The 14675-nt window shown below is 37.3% G+C and overlaps 4 protein-coding genes across 11 annotated transcripts; 1 reads left to right on the top strand and 3 right to left on the bottom strand.

Moving 5' to 3' along the window:
• The first annotated feature begins 310 nt into the window (after positions 1–310).
• Positions 311–3766, top strand: LOC104762591 (root phototropism protein 3). 5 transcript variants are annotated; one of them, XM_010485911.3, is made up of 7 exons: positions 348–755; positions 865–1080; positions 1172–1241; positions 1339–1953; positions 2036–2872; positions 2960–3238; positions 3318–3766. In XM_010485911.3, exons 2-7 carry the CDS (start codon positions 938–940, stop codon positions 3615–3617), a joined length of 2244 nt encoding a protein of 747 aa, XP_010484213.2. In that variant the 5' UTR covers positions 348–755; positions 865–937; the 3' UTR covers positions 3618–3766. The 5 variants fall into 5 exon arrangements, with proteins under 5 accessions (XP_010484212.2, XP_010484213.2, XP_087356078.1 ...); XM_087499954.1 differs by having other exon boundaries at positions 600–755; positions 2960–3242; XM_087499953.1 differs by having other exon boundaries at positions 713–755; positions 2960–3242; positions 3322–3766.
• Positions 3767–4128: 362 nt separating this feature from the next.
• LOC104762590 (transcription factor SAC51) lies at positions 4129–5582 on the bottom strand. The gene is given in 3 exon segments (XM_019240464.2): positions 4129–4338; positions 4340–5351; positions 5441–5582. Coding segments are annotated over 2 exon segments (1047 nt in total). The 5' UTR covers positions 5309–5351; positions 5441–5582; the 3' UTR covers positions 4129–4260.
• A 3461-nt stretch (positions 5583–9043) lies between these two features.
• On the bottom strand, positions 9044–10658 carry LOC104762592 (peptidyl-prolyl cis-trans isomerase FKBP12). The gene is made up of 6 exons (XM_010485913.3): positions 10597–10658; positions 10320–10514; positions 9954–9987; positions 9724–9785; positions 9572–9624; positions 9044–9345 (listed from the first exon to the last, which is right to left on the bottom strand). The coding sequence occupies exons 2-6, from the start codon at positions 10405–10407 to the stop codon at positions 9244–9246; spliced, it is 339 nt and encodes a 112-aa protein (XP_010484215.1). The 5' UTR covers positions 10408–10514; positions 10597–10658; the 3' UTR covers positions 9044–9243.
• A 4-nt stretch (positions 10659–10662) lies between these two features.
• Positions 10663–13182, bottom strand: LOC104762593 (uncharacterized). Of its 4 annotated transcripts, none has more exons than XR_015589270.1 (3): positions 11672–13182; positions 11194–11284; positions 10663–10945 (listed from the first exon to the last, which is right to left on the bottom strand). XR_015589270.1 is itself a non-coding variant. In XM_010485915.3 (2 exons), exon 1 carries the CDS (start codon positions 13083–13085, stop codon positions 11676–11678), a length of 1410 nt encoding a protein of 469 aa, XP_010484217.2. In that variant the 5' UTR covers positions 13086–13114; the 3' UTR covers positions 10663–11284; positions 11672–11675. The 4 variants fall into 4 exon arrangements, 2 of the variants coding, with proteins under 2 accessions (XP_010484217.2, XP_087356100.1); XR_015589269.1 differs by having other exon boundaries at positions 11194–11346; positions 11672–13085; XM_010485915.3 differs by having other exon boundaries at positions 10663–11284; positions 11672–13114.
• Between the last annotated feature and the right edge of the window lie 1493 nt (positions 13183–14675).

Consider the following 14675-nt stretch of genomic DNA (forward strand, 5'->3'; position numbering starts at 1 on the left):
AACATCATATATTTATCTCGTCAAGTAATATCTAAAGTAATAAATTCTCAAAATTGATAGTATAGTATGATGGTAATCCCGTAAATACGATACCAATATCACGACTACATACAAAAGTCACTTACGTGTATGTCTTAACTTTACTTTTGTAAACCGTAAACAACTGTTTTAGCTAACCACATTCAAACACATGAACATTAGGGACAGAGAGGAATAATTTGAAAGAAAATGAGAGGAGATATATGCAAAAATTGAGAAGAAAAAATGGGAAATGGACCCATAAGAGAAGCCTCAAAGAGGAAAAGGAAACAAAGTTAAATGCATTGGACATAGAGAGGATTCAACATTATCAAAAAACAGACAGGCAAAGAAGAAGGAAGGAGCCTTTGTCATAGTTAATGACACTCACTCCCCAACTTGTGTCCCTCCCATTTGTTTTTTTTGTTTTGCTTTTTCTTTTGTTTCCTCCTCTTAACCAACTCATATCTTCACTGAAAAATAACATATTGCAACTGTAATCTAATAATGTTATGTAAAATCTAAAAGAAGACAGATAGAAAATCTTGAATTATATGATAAGAATGGGCAAAAAATATATTACTAAATGAAAGTTCAAACAAATTATGATAATTGAGAAGCAGGGAGTTTAAGCCCATTACTTCACAGCCTGTAGATATATGAGTGACTTTGGTTTTGATAATCTCTCTGAGAAAATAGACTATTCAGAGAAAACTCCAATTCTCCAAGCATCCCATGTGGGGATAATATCTCCTCTCTATTCTCTCTCTCTCTCTCTCTCTCTCTCTCTCTCTCTCTTTCATCTTTATAATCAAAACTAATCAATCTCTTCAACTCTTGGAACAGTTGGTTTCACTTTGATCTTCTCATCCTCTCTACATCCTCTCTTGTTTCCAACTACAGAGAGTAAATTTTGTGAATGATGTGGGAATCTGAGAGCGACGGCGGGGTTGGGGTTGGAGGAGGAGGAGGAGGAAGAGAGTATGGAGGTGATGGAGTTTTGAGTTCTAACAAGCATGGTGGTGTCAAGACTGACGGGTTTGAGCTTAGAGGCCAATCTTGGTAACACTTTCACTACAGTCACTGCAAAACAACATGTTTCCTTGTTAAGCAAGTTAATATTTTATATCAAAAACTTTTGCTTTTGATTTAGGTTTGTAGCTACGGATATCCCCAGCGATCTTCTGGTTAAAATCGGTGACATAAACTTCCACCTACACAAGGTAAATTCATGTTCTTGAGTCATCATCAATATTATAAAGTTGGAACTTCAGAATTTTTTTTTATGGATTTTAAGTGTTTTATGTTTCATTACTTCAGTATCCGTTGCTGTCACGTAGCGGGAAGATGAACAGATTGATCTACGAGTCACGAGATCCTGACCCGAAGATCCTGATTCTTGATGATCTACCCGGAGGACCAGAAGCGTTTGAGCTTGCATCCAAATTCTGCTATGGAGTTCCCGTGGATCTCACGGCAACTAACATATCAGGATTACGTTGTGCAGCAGAGTATCTTGAGATGACAGAGGATCTTGAGGAAGGTAATCTAATCTTCAAGACAGAAGCTTTCCTCAGCTATGTGGTTCTGTCTTCATGGAGAGACTCGATCTTGGTCCTAAAGAGCTGTGAGAAGCTCTCACCTTGGGCTGAGAATCTTCAGATTGTAAGGAGGTGTAGTGAATCTATTGCTTGGAAAGCTTGTAGTAACCCAAAAGGTATTAGATGGGCTTACACAGGGAAAACTCCATCTCCATCAACCACAAATTTCGCAAGTTCTAGTCCGAGATGGAACGAATCAAAGGATTCAAGTTTTTACTGTAGCCCGAGTAGGAACAACACTAATAACAACCAACCTGTTCCTCCAGATTGGTGGTTCGAAGATGTCTCTATCTTAAGAATCGATCATTTCGTTCGTGTAATCACAGCAATCAAGGTGCGTACTGTACATGGATTAAATTCTCACAAACACTTGATGTGCATATATCTCAATCCTCCAACTCTGGCGCTTGAAACAGGTGAAAGGTATGAGATTTGAACTCCTCGGAGCTGTAATAATGCATTACGCCGGAAAATGGCTTCCGGGTTTAATTAAAGAAGGAGGAGTTGCAGTAGCTCCAGCCACCATTGGAGGAGGATTAGGTTTAGGAGGAGACGAAATGAGTGTAAGCTGTGGAAGCAACAGCAGCGGAGGAAGCTCCGGTGCAGATTGGAAAGGAGGTCTACACATGGTTCTCTCCGCCGGAAAAACAAACGGACATCAAGATTCAGTCGCTTGTCTCGCCGGACTCGGAATAAGCCCAAAAGACCAACGCATGATCGTCGAATCCTTAATCAGCATAATCCCACCACAGAAAGATTCAGTCTCTTGTAGCTTCCTCCTCCGTTTACTCAGAGCAGCCAACATGCTCAAAGTAGCACCGGCGCTGATCACGGAGCTCGAGAAACGTGTAGGGATGCAATTCGAACAAGCGACGCTTCAAGATCTTTTGATTCCTGGTTACAACAACAAAGGAGAGACAACAATGTACGATGTTGATCTTGTTCAGAGATTGCTTGAACATTTTCTTGTTCAAGAACAGACAGAAGGGTCGAGTCCGAGTCGAATGTCGCCGTCGCCGTCGCAGTCTATGTACGCCGACGCCGGGATCCCGAGAGGGAATAGTAATGGTGGTAGTAGTAATACTCAGAACGCGAAGATGAGAGTTGCGAGGCTTGTGGATAGTTATCTTACAGAAGTTGCTACAGATCGGAATCTGCCGTTGACCAAGTTTCAGGTTTTGGCTGAGGCGTTGCCTGAATCTGCTCGGACTTGTGACGATGGACTCTACAGAGCTATCGATTCATATCTCAAGGTATATATATGAAAGGTCATTTTGGTCAATTCTATAACTTTTATGTTAATAAGATCAAAATTGTAATTTTGGTATTTGTTGTAATAGGCGCATCCGACATTGTCGGAGCACGAGAGGAAACGGCTGTGCCGAGTGATGGACTGTCAAAAGCTATCAATGGATGCGTGTATGCACGCGGCTCAGAACGAGAGGTTGCCATTGCGAGTGGTGGTTCAAGTTCTATTCTCGGAGCAAGTCAAAATAAGCAATGCCTTGGCCAACACATCACTCAAGGAGTCAACCACGTTAGGAGAAGCAATGGGTACATATCAACCAATGATCCCAAATCGCAAGACATTGATTGACGCAACACCACAATCGTTTCAGGCAAGTAAGAGAAAAGACTCATCACGATTCCAAACAAAATCCATGTTTTTTTTTAATTATGTTGTAACTTTGAAAACAGGAAGGGTGGGCTGCGGCTAAGAAGGATATTAACACTTTGAAATTCGAGTTAGAGACGGTGAAGACTAAGTACGTTGAGCTTCAGAACGAGATGGAAGTGATGCAAAGACAGTTTGAGAAGACGGGGAAAGTGAAGAACACACCGTCTTCTTCCGGGTGGACTAGTGGTTGGAAGAAGCTAAGTAAACTTACTAAGATGAGTGGACATGAGAGTCATGACATGTCCTCCGGGGGAGAACAAGCTGGTGTTGATCATCAACCCACCAGGAAACCAAGACGATGGAGGAACTCAATTTCTTGAAGTGATGGGTTTTGTATCTTGTTGATTTTGATTCTTTGGAAAGAAAAAGCTTTTGTTTGGTCCTAATTTGTTATGCTTATTGGTTTCTAATATGGAATAAGTGACATCAAAGATTCAATTTTTATGAAACTCAAAGGTTTATTACAAAATCATTTGCGAATACAACAAAACAGACACAGTAACATGTGGGTTGAAGCAAAATGACAAAGGCATAGTTTGCATTATTACAGACATTAAAATTAATGACATGAACATACATCTTCATAAAAACATGGACCCATTTAGTCATGATATGGACAAAAGAGAGTGTGGGTCAGAGATATTTTTATTACCTTAGGGGGGAGGGAGATTCATAGACCACGCGAGTTTGAGAGATGAGACTTTGAAGTTTGAATATTACCTTTTGATTTCACCATCCACACTCAGCCAAAAAAGATAATCATTGTCGATCAATGACCATGACGACTTTGGCTTTTCTTTCCACAGAGAGAGAGAAGAAGAAAGTGACCTCTTTTCTTCTTTTAACTTTTTGAAATTGCAGAAGCATATATACTTAAAGTAGTCCACTATATACAGCTAAAAAAGCTGGTGCAGAGGATACGTACCTAAAAACCACTTCACACGTTTTAACTCGTGAGAATCTTCAAGCCTTATCTGTCTGCAGATTTCTTGTTCCCCATGTTGTCTCTTTAACCAACAAGATTGGTGGCTTGTGAGTGGTGGGAGCTTTGGTTCTTAACCTCTGTCGAGATTAAGTCTCGTTTCAGCAACTTTAGGTAATCAATTGCTTCGTCCAGAAGTAAGAGAGCTTCGTTTCCTTTTGCACCGGGGACTATGCTCTCGAGTATTTTCAGAGCTGTACGAATCTTGTCTTTCTTCGACTGCTCGCTGCTCAGACCAGAACCACTGTCTTCCTTGGTCGAGATGTTTTTTGATTCAGGGAGATTTTTATCCTTGTGAAAGGACGACCCATTGAGTTTTGTGGAACTCTTAGTGCCCACAAATGATGATGACTCACTGATTTTGTTATCCTTATCCAGTAGTTTCTGCCTTTTACAAGGACCATCGATTTCATCCAATTCCCTTTTGTTGCAAAGATAAGGAGAGTGACCAGTGCTCATTACTTCATCATCACTCTCACTCTCACAATCATCATCATAATCATCATCAGAGTATAGCAATGCATTGATCTCCTCAGTGTCTTCATGCATTTCTGACTCTTTTCCATTTGAATGGTTCTCATCAAACTCTTCATTATCTTCCCTGAAAGCTTTCTCTAGACCGTGTAACTCAGAGAGTTTGACTGGTTCTGCAGCCCCGTGAGATGGAAACCGTAGAGGAAATGGACAGCGTAATAGACGAGTCTGATTTCCTGACTGATCGAATATCATAAGTCTTTTCTGAGAAGACTCTAATGCTCCATGTGGAGTAGTAGTAGTAGCAGCAGCAGCAGCGCACCAAGACCGCATGTCAGACCGTGAGAATCGTTTTCCAAAAGACTCCTTATCATGACTGCACAGTAAAGACTGGAATGGCGGTGGCTGCAAACAGCGAGCCTGAAGCTCAGCTGCGTATAGTATCCCAAGCTCAGGGAGAGGAATTCTAGGATGGACAGACCGAACTCCTATATCCTCAAAGCAATTTTGACTTAAGCCCAGAGGCAAATCCCTTTGCCTTGTATCTAGAGGCATGCTCTTGCAGATTAACTCAAGGGAACTTGTAGAAAGTACTACACTGCAGGACAAAGAAGAAGCAAAAATCAGCTCAAGAAAGATAAAGTTAACAGTTTTTATAAGAGGAGTAACGAGGAAGAATTAGCATACCGACTGTTAAGTTGCTCAGTTAAGTGAATGCAGTACTTCTTGTGCCCTTTTTGAAAAGATAGTAAAAGAAAGACGAACGAACAAAAAAACTCAGGTTGAAAAAATATGGCGAAGAATCACGAACCAACTACGTGACTGGTTTAAGTAGAAGTCTGAAGTATTCAGCCTGTAACACACACAACAAAAAATGGCAGACAGTGTTAAAGGACCAAAACTATAAGCCAAAAAGTGTGATGAATGAGAGAGCATTGTTGTATGGTACAAACCTGGCAATTATCCATCGGTTGATAGCATTCAATAACTCTCACTACAATAGTTGATTTGTTAGCGTTTCCTGTCTCGTACTTCAATGCTCGAAATCTTGTCTTACCAGGTGATTGACAAACCATAACTCCGAGGAAATCTTGAATGAAAAAAAAAAGTAGACAGAACACCAAACCGAAGGAGGAAACTTTTTTGTTGTGGAAGGGAAGTGAGCTTTTTTGTCTAGCTGATTCTTTGTTCACAATGGTATACGTAGAAATGTTGGGATCCCATTTTCAAAAGCGTTTGTAGGAAAACGAAGGGAAGATGAATAAGAAAGAAGAGAGGACTTGACTCTTGAAGGGTTGGGTTCAGAGGTTGAAACAATTTACAGAATCACACGGCAATATAGATTCAAGCTCAAAACTTTACGGTATACGGCAATACACATGCTGTTTGTATTCAATCTACTTTAGTATCTCTGCAAAATCGAAGGAAGCATCTCATCAACAACACCACAAATGTGCTAAATCCAGAGATTCACAACAGTAAAGGACAGAGATTTATATGTATCTGATGAGAAATATAGCCCCTAATTCACATCCAGTAAACTAGCAAGCAGAGTGTATTCATCAAGGCTTCAATCCAAGCAAAGTTACGCTACGTTTTTACTAATGCAACTCAGTATATACACAAATCACAATGTTCTAAGCTAGAATCAGAGTTAAATTACAGAACTTTTCCCATTTCACTTAAGATGTACAAACAGAGAAAACACTGATACAGACTATAACAGTGGAGAAAGATTGAATTTTGATACCTTACAAAGGATGAAAGGAACGATCTTTCGCTCAGATCCGGATAAAACGATGAGACTCTCTTTTTTTTTTTTTTTTTTTTTTTGAGCTGAATCAATGGAAAAGCGAAGGGATAAGAAGAGAGAGAGAGAGATGAAAGTGACCAACGAGCAATAATCTGTAAACCGTTATCCTTTTCTATACTATCTTTTCTCTAAAGAGCTGAGTGGCTACAAGAGTAACAAGGCTTTATAAAAAACAATTATGACGTTTTTACCCTTTTCTATACTATATTTTACTAAATCACCCCTCATCTTGTGCATTATACAAGTTTTTTTGGTTTGGTTCGGTATCTAGTCAATTTTTTAGAAATATATTTATATTTAAATTTACTTTATACTGTATTTCTTAGTATAAATTGAATTAATATACGCAAAAGGTTACATATTTTGAGTTGTAAAATTGGAATTTCTAACATTTAGAGAAAATAAAAGAAAAAAAGATACAAATAATGTTAACTTGGAAATTAATCTTGTACTTTAAAACGGTGGCAAATATTTATTGTGCTTTGCTTGAAAGAAATGGGACAAGGGGGCCGAACTTGTATATGCGTAATTATGGTATTTATGATGACAAAGTCTCACGGTCCATAATTTCAGGTTATACTCTATGGTTTAATAATAGTATATATTTTGTTCCTAACCAGTATAATTCTTTTTTTATTAATATACTTTCTTGATTATTCGTTAAAGTAAAAGTCCATACGTTTTCTCTTATTTTATTTTAAAAGCTAAGTTAGTGAAAGTGTGGTCGAGCTTTTATCCTTGATTAATTTCTAAATAAATACTATTTTCAGGTTACTACTCCATCTTTAATTTAATTGAAAGCTAAGTTAGTGAAAGTGTGCTCAAGCTCATCCTTAATTATAGTATCTTAAAATACATTTGTTCAGGTGCGTGTTGTGTTTTCAAACACCCATTGTGGCGGAAAAGAATTAAAGCTAACCACCCTTATTATTATTATTTAATTTTAATTGACTATTAAGCATCTAGCTTATACAACGCCAAAATTAGCTCAATACTTTTGTATATATAATATATATATTATGTAGAATCCATTTCTTTAAAATAATAATATCATTAAAAAGTCTTTATGTGATTGGGGGATGTGGGTGAAAAGAAAAAGAAAAGTAAAAAAGGAATGAAAATGAAAATGAAGAAAAGAAAAAGAAGAAGAAGAAAGTGAGAATAAGTGATGATTAAAGAAATGCACGGGAATTTTAAGTGCTTAATTACCCGCACGACTTCTCTCTCTCTCTCTCTCTCTCTCGCCATTTCTCTCTTTTTCTTTCTTTTTTTTTTTTTTTTTTTTTTTGGCTCAACTTCAACTTTAAATTAACCAAACAGACAAATCAAATGTTTACAACTGATCTGCAATCACATTAGAATTAATCCAACAAGGCATAATAGAAAAAAGCTTAGGAACGTAATTCGTGAAAGAATGGGCCTCCTTAGCAGTTCTATCAGCCACCATATTTCCATTTCTGAGGGTGAAAACCACTTTTGTTTCTTCAAAAAGATGGTTAAGGTGTCGAATGTCTTGGATAATTGGATCAATATGAGGTACGTCTGTGCCCTGGTTGATGATCGACACCAGCTGCTGCGAGTCTGATTCAAAAATTACTTTCTTGTACTTGAATCGAGATATTGAAAGGACTGCCCACCTCAGAGCTTCAAGCTCTGCTTCCAATACTGATTTGGTTCTGGGTATAAATTACTTTCTTTCTTTTGTTTAACTTAAAAATATGTTCTCTCTGAAATAAAGTTCTTTACTTTCGTCTTTTTCTTCCTTTGATTTGATTTTCATAATAGTATTTATACTGTGTTAGAGAGAATTTATACAAGTGCTCATTTCAAATTTCATTATTTTAGAATATACTTATTACAATCTAATTTGCTTTGAGACCATTTTTGTTTTGGATCTGATACTTTTGAAAACTATTTATTATTTTAAAGCATATAGAAATTTGAGATTGATATTTTAGTTTTTTTATTTTTTTTCTGCTTTTTTTATTTAGCATTTTGATTGAATAAATACAATCTAATATATTCACCAAATCATATACTCCCTCTGATTTTTTTTAATTGTCGTATAAGATTTTTGCACAAAAATTAAAAAAAAATATTAAACTTTATGTTTTGTCCTTTATTAATATATTTCATAATTTTTTCATTAGTTAAAACTTTAAAACAGCAGGAATAATCATCAAACATCTGCATTGAAAATCTAAAACAGCAGGAATAATCATCAAACATCTGCATTATGAAACAAAAATTAAATCTCAGAACGACAATTAAATTTAAACGGAGGGAGTACTAGTTAAAATCTCTTTTTCTTGGAGTAATTCAATTTATCCTCACTCAAAGCATACACATGAATTACTACAACATAATTAGAATTAGAATCATCCTTTAGCACCCACACTTAAATAGTTAGAAAAATGTAAAGAGGACACACAACAATAATCACATATTCCATAAACAGCAGTAATACAAACATTCGATTGAAACACAAAGACGGGTATTTTATTGAGATAAAACGTTGTCCAAGAGTTTTTAGCAAAGAGCAATGACATCATAAAGTTTGTTTCATCAAGATCACAGATGCAATAAAGATAAAAAAGGGTTGTCACCTCTTCATAATTTTAACATTCAAGTATAGATTAATAATCTTCCCACAGTTTATTGAGCCGGGGGGAGATCATCACTCCACGCTCAGAACTTCGATTTCAAAGTCGAGAACCGAGTTTGGCTGGATTCCCCATGCCGGAAACCCACCAGCGCCGTATGCGTAATCCGGTGTGCACTGCAGAAACAGATCAAAACCGCAAGCCAAAGATGTTAGAAACACACGAAATATATATATACACGACACACACACAAATGACTTCTATATACTATTGCAATCTCTAAGTGAGCTTATCGTCAGAAACAAACATGCTTCAACATTAGACATAAAGCTTAGAATCCATAACATGAAGATCTTAAGAACTTAGGAAAGAGGAACATGATGGGAGAAGCGGTATACATACCCGCAAGCGAGCAACCTCTCCAATCTGCATTCCAATAACGCCTTCATCCCATCCTGTAAGCAAAATATTAAAAAGTTGGAATCACATTATCTTCTCCAGAAAGGTATACCATATGATATGATCAACAATGAAACAGAGTAAATAAGGTATACCTTTGATCACGGAACCTTTACCGATTTGGAACGAGAAAGGTTTTTGCCCCTCATCCTTTGTACTATATCATCATAATACCAAAGAGCAAAAAACACAAAATTAGGCTAATCTTATACCAAAAAGCAAAACACAATAAGCAACTAGTGTGTGGAACGATGATAAGAACAAGTAAACGTAATTCTCTGTTTACTGATCCTTGAATCAAGGATTACAATGAAGAATCATTTACCTCCAGAACTTCTGGGAGAGATCACCACCTTTCCCTGAAAGAGACAAAGAGAGATAAGGTTCTTAGAAGATTCTCCATTAAACCTAAAAGCAGAGATCGCAAAAACAAACAAGATTTACAGATTAAGTATGACCTAAAAGGGTTACTCACTCCGTCACATCGCCGACAAGGAGAAGAGTACATAAACCCTAAATTAAATCCAAATTCACAACAGATAAAACAAACAAAACAGGTGAATTTACCAACCACATCTCACATCAGATTAATTAGCTCTTTCACCTAAGCAGATTTGTGTATAGATCGATTATATTTTTTGGTGACCATGGAAATATACAAAAAAGATATGATGCAGAAGACGGAACTTACCGAATCCGGTGCAATGGACGGTGACGGTTTGACCCGGAGCGGGTTTAGGACCGTTGCCGGGTCTGATGACTTCCTTCTCCACACCCATCTCTTCTCTCTTTAACACTTGTTTTTGCTTTTTGTCTCAGCTTCGGGGGTCCGAGTCTGAGTGAGCATATGCCATTTTTTTGGTTATTTATCACCGCTCTGATTGATCTGGGCCTAATAATAATCAGAAGCCCAATTCTATAACATTTCGGCCCGAATTAAAAAAAGCAGAATCGAGCCCAAATACTACCGATATCTGTTTTTGACATCCGGATTCAAATTCAAGCCAGAGCCAGGACGACCGATCGTCAGCTTATGTTCGAAAACAACTTCTGTATGTTATTAATAAGTAAGAAACAATGGTCAAGAAGACAAGGCAAGATAGATAAAACGAACCTGTCTTCATCACAATTAGAGAAAAACAGATAGTACAGAAATAGCTTAGAGCCTAGCCTAGAGAGGTTCGTCATTGATGGCTTCAACAAGCTTTTTTATCAATAAAGACAATAGATACTTCACTGGAGCACAGCTAGAGCGTGTATAAGCCCAAATAACATGCACATAGCGCATTCTTGAATAGCTTCTGTATCTTCTTGTTTCTGCATATTCTCATTACAGATTTACAGGTAAGAGATAAATACCTAGCTACAATGATTACACAGAAAGAGTCACTACATAGCCATTTAGGTCTTTACCTTGAGTCACTACAAAGCCATTTAGGTCTTTACCTTAGACCCCAGCAAGAAATTATCAACAAAGAGCTTAATAACTTACTTGTTTTCCTTACCTTACAAAGCATAGACAAAGAGGATGAAAAAAGCAAGCAATGTGTGTGTCGTCACTTTACCTCTTCATTTGTCGGTCCAGAAAGCAAAGAACTCAAAAATGTCTCTAGTGAATGAACACCGACAGAAGCAGCAACCACAACATGTAAACACCTATATTTTGCACTATGGCCTTTTGAGTTGGAGGAACATAATTCTTGTGCAACAAAAGAAACCTGAATAGAATAAGCAACTCACTTTTTACACTATAGAATGCACTTGGCTGATAAGATCTTATACTCTAAACCGAGAAAAATATGTATCTTAATACCATACTCAGAGGTCCGAACTCAGAAGCAGAAAATTATATACCAGAAAGGGAAGCAAACATCCGAATTTTGGGCCAAAATAACATCAACAGATTCCAACTACAGTGATTCCAAGGAATCAAAATGCCAGTATTTCCACTACAGTTAAACATCAACAGGAAACGTAAAAGCTAAGGCCTACAGGGAAACATCGCAAACCTAAACAAATAAAGAAAAAAGAAAAAAGCCTTACTTCACTAAGTAGCCTTGATCTTATCATCTCCAACAACAGAAAGTATGGGCAAACTATTCAAGAATTCATCAAGCCCCTCAAAGAACCCAATCCCTTCCATATTATCTACCTCCCTGTTACTTCCCACCCCATTGCCTTCGTTTCTCCCACCTGCCACAGCAGGCTCTTCCACTTCATTACTGAACTCCACATTCAAATCCAACCTCCCCAGGTTCTTAGCTCCTGTTCCCATTCGTTTTCTAGTAATGTAATTCACTGGTTTAGACATAACCCCAGATGAGGAACCAACAGCCCCAGCAAACGAAGAGGCAGGATTGCTAGCACTACGGATACTTTCTACATTTTGGACTTTCTCAACTCCATGTCTCTTGTCACTTCTCACCAATGTTTCTTTCCCTTTCCCAACATTCGCCTTCTTATTCCCTTGTGCCCCATTTTGCCAATCACCATCATCATCATCATCATCATTACCAGCGCCATCTTCATCGGAAATCGCAACATATATGTCATCATCGTCATAATAAATCCTAGGAGCAGCCGGTTCCTTTCTCTTCTTCAAGGATGATTCATCATCATCCACCCTTTGCAGAGGGCAAGCAAAGAGAGGTGAAATAGGTGACCAACTCGGGGCTTTAAACTCACCGGAAAACCCTAATGGAAACAAAGCCCATGAGCAAAAGTAAACATCTTCGTGGTCTTTCCCTTCCACCGGAGGTTTTGGTATAGTCACAGCTTGAAACGCTCTTCTACATTCTTGACATTTCAAAGTGCATTCCTCGTAAGCCTTAGGGTACTCAAAGAGCACAAAGCAGTAAGGGCAAGCGGTCCAGAAGCTCGTGGCCATAGGATCAGTCGAGGTCCTAGCCTGGCTCTGCGGCCAAGGCTGCTCTTGTGCTGCGTTGGTGCAATTGCTAGGGTTCCACTGAAATTGTTGATGCGTTTGGGTTTGGGGATTGAAACCAGATTGGCCGAGTTGACTCAGTTGCAATTCGCGGTCGTACAATGACTTCCTAGACGGATCAGAGAGAACGAACCAAGCATCAGAGACGGTTTTGAAAGCCCGATCGGCGAAAGGGAGGCGATTAACGGAAGGGTTGAGGAGGAGAGCGAGTCTACGGTACTGGGTGGCGACGTGTTCAGGGTTTTGAGCTAAACGACCGAGTCGGAGCACGGCGTACCAGTCAGGCAAGTTGGAATGACCTAAACGGGTTTCTCCGGCGAGAAGAATGTCGCAGATTGCGAGGATATAGTCAGCAGCTTCTGCTCGGGTCGGGTCAGCTTCGCATGCGCGGATCGCAAATGTCTTCGCTCCTTGAAGATCACTAGACGCTAGAAGCTTCTCCGATGTAACAAGCCATCGATCCGCCACCGCTCTGTTACCACAACCACCAGCTCCGCCGCGTCCGCCTACCATATCTTCTCTTCTTTTTTTTTTCCTCCCTCTCCGGTAAAATAAATTAAAATAATTTTATTGCTAAAATAAGTAAATATGGGCCTATTAACTTGATTACAGTCGATGTAAGCCCGAATCATTCTCTAGCTTACTCACTCACTAGTCACTCACTCCATTGCAAATTTAGAAGTGGTTTGTGTACATTCCACCATAAAAAAACTAGGTTTGTGAAGAATTAAACCACTCACTTAATAAGTATTCGGAGTGTGTTCTGTAGTTTTCTCAATTTCTATGTTGTACCGTTATGTGTTTAGGAGGAAAGAGAGTACCCATAGAGAAGTTAGGTATGTTCTCCTAATATGGCAAGGATCCCAAATTAAAACCCTAAAATATCTAGATGTGATGGTCTGTAATTGAAATTTGATCTAAAGATTTGTAGATTATTTTTATTTAATTCCACCTTAATGTCAAGTAACAGAACAATTATATATAGTGTCGAGTTATTTTATTATACATATTTCCTCTTAATGAATGTGAACGCGTGCTTCCGCTAAATTGAAATAACCAAAGTAACCAACCAATTCTTGTTCTTGTTGGGAGCAAAACACAATTTACTTTTTATTAACCATTTTTCTAGTTTGTTTTTCTTGTAGAAAAATGGAAAAACAAACACATATAGAAGAAAATGTCAAACACAATGGCTTGAATTTTGGAGTATAAATCACAAAAATTAAATAATTACACATTTTAGTTAATTTGCCATTTTATTTTTATTCATATTAACATATTCAATGATACAGCTTGCTCTCTACATCACTCAAAACTGTCGGTCTAACTGATTGTCTCTTATTAAAAAAGTTACGAACTGAAGAGATACTTACTCATATCAATTGCAAGAATATTTATCTATAAAATTAATATAATGACTTGTCTTTCGTTTCTTAGACAACACTTTTTGGTTTTCTATACAAATTTTTTGATTGCATTATCTACATTTCATATCAACATAAGGTTATGAGAGTTTATGTAAACAAGTTATTGGATTAAATGTTTACTCGATACACATTTGTAAAGATATTATAGACAATAGTAATATTGAGACTTTCCAGATATACATTTGCTTCACTGTTATTTTGTTTGAAATGCGATTTGTGATTTTCATATTACAAACTTCTAATAGTTGTTTTTTTTTTTTGGGAGGCAACTTCTAATAGTTGTTTTGTAATTGTATTTTAATTATTCTTTGGATTTTTTATGCACATTACATAACCATTTGAAAAATGAAAATGGTGTTAATATTGTAGAATCTTCATGATATTGTGGAATGAAATAGTCACTAAGCTAATCAAATGCCTCCTCAATTTGTTTGATTGCACTATCTACATTGACCAAAACGAATGGATTTGGTGAATGAAGATAATGGTCAACAAGTTTACTCATGTCTTATCGAGGTCTCTTTAATTACTTTTCATATCTATTTTAATTCAAAGTTCTATTATTTTATTGTTCTTAATTTAGTGTTAATCTAATTCTAAACTAACATATCATATTACTCTTTCAAAGAATACTTTATTGTATCTAACTTTAATTTATTTCAGTTTTGTTAATAAT

The sequence above is a fragment of the Camelina sativa genome, chromosome 18 (assembly GCF_030686135.1).
Source record: "Camelina sativa cultivar CO46 ecotype springtype chromosome 18, ASM3068613v1".
NCBI classification, from domain to species: Eukaryota; Viridiplantae; Streptophyta; class Magnoliopsida; order Brassicales; family Brassicaceae; genus Camelina; species Camelina sativa.

Bases quoted from the DNA above. Each gene is read 5' to 3' on its own strand.
- LOC104762591 (XM_010485910.3), top strand. From the start codon at position 938: ATGATGTGGGAATCTGAGAGCGACGGCGGGGTTGGGGTTGGAGGAGGA. The intron at 1,081-1,171 runs GTAACACTTTCA...CTTTTGATTTAG, and splicing joins GAGCTTAGAGGCCAATCTTG to GTTTGTAGCTACGGATATCC. The intron at 3,239-3,317 runs GCAAGTAAGAGA...CTTTGAAAACAG, and splicing joins CAACACCACAATCGTTTCAG to GAAGGGTGGGCTGCGGCTAA.
- LOC104762592 (XM_010485913.3), bottom strand. From the start codon at position 10,407: ATGGGTGTGGAGAAGGAAGTCATCAGACCCGGCAACGGTCCTAAACCC. The intron at 9,988-10,319 runs GTAAGTTCCGTC...TGTCTCTTTCAG, and splicing joins CGTCCATTGCACCGGATTCG to GGAAAGGTGGTGATCTCTCC. The intron at 9,786-9,953 runs GTAAATGATTCT...ATGATGATATAG, and splicing joins CTCTCCCAGAAGTTCTGGAG to TACAAAGGATGAGGGGCAAA.
- LOC104762593 (XM_010485915.3), bottom strand. From the start codon at position 13,085: ATGGTAGGCGGACGCGGCGGAGCTGGTGGTTGTGGTAACAGAGCGGTG.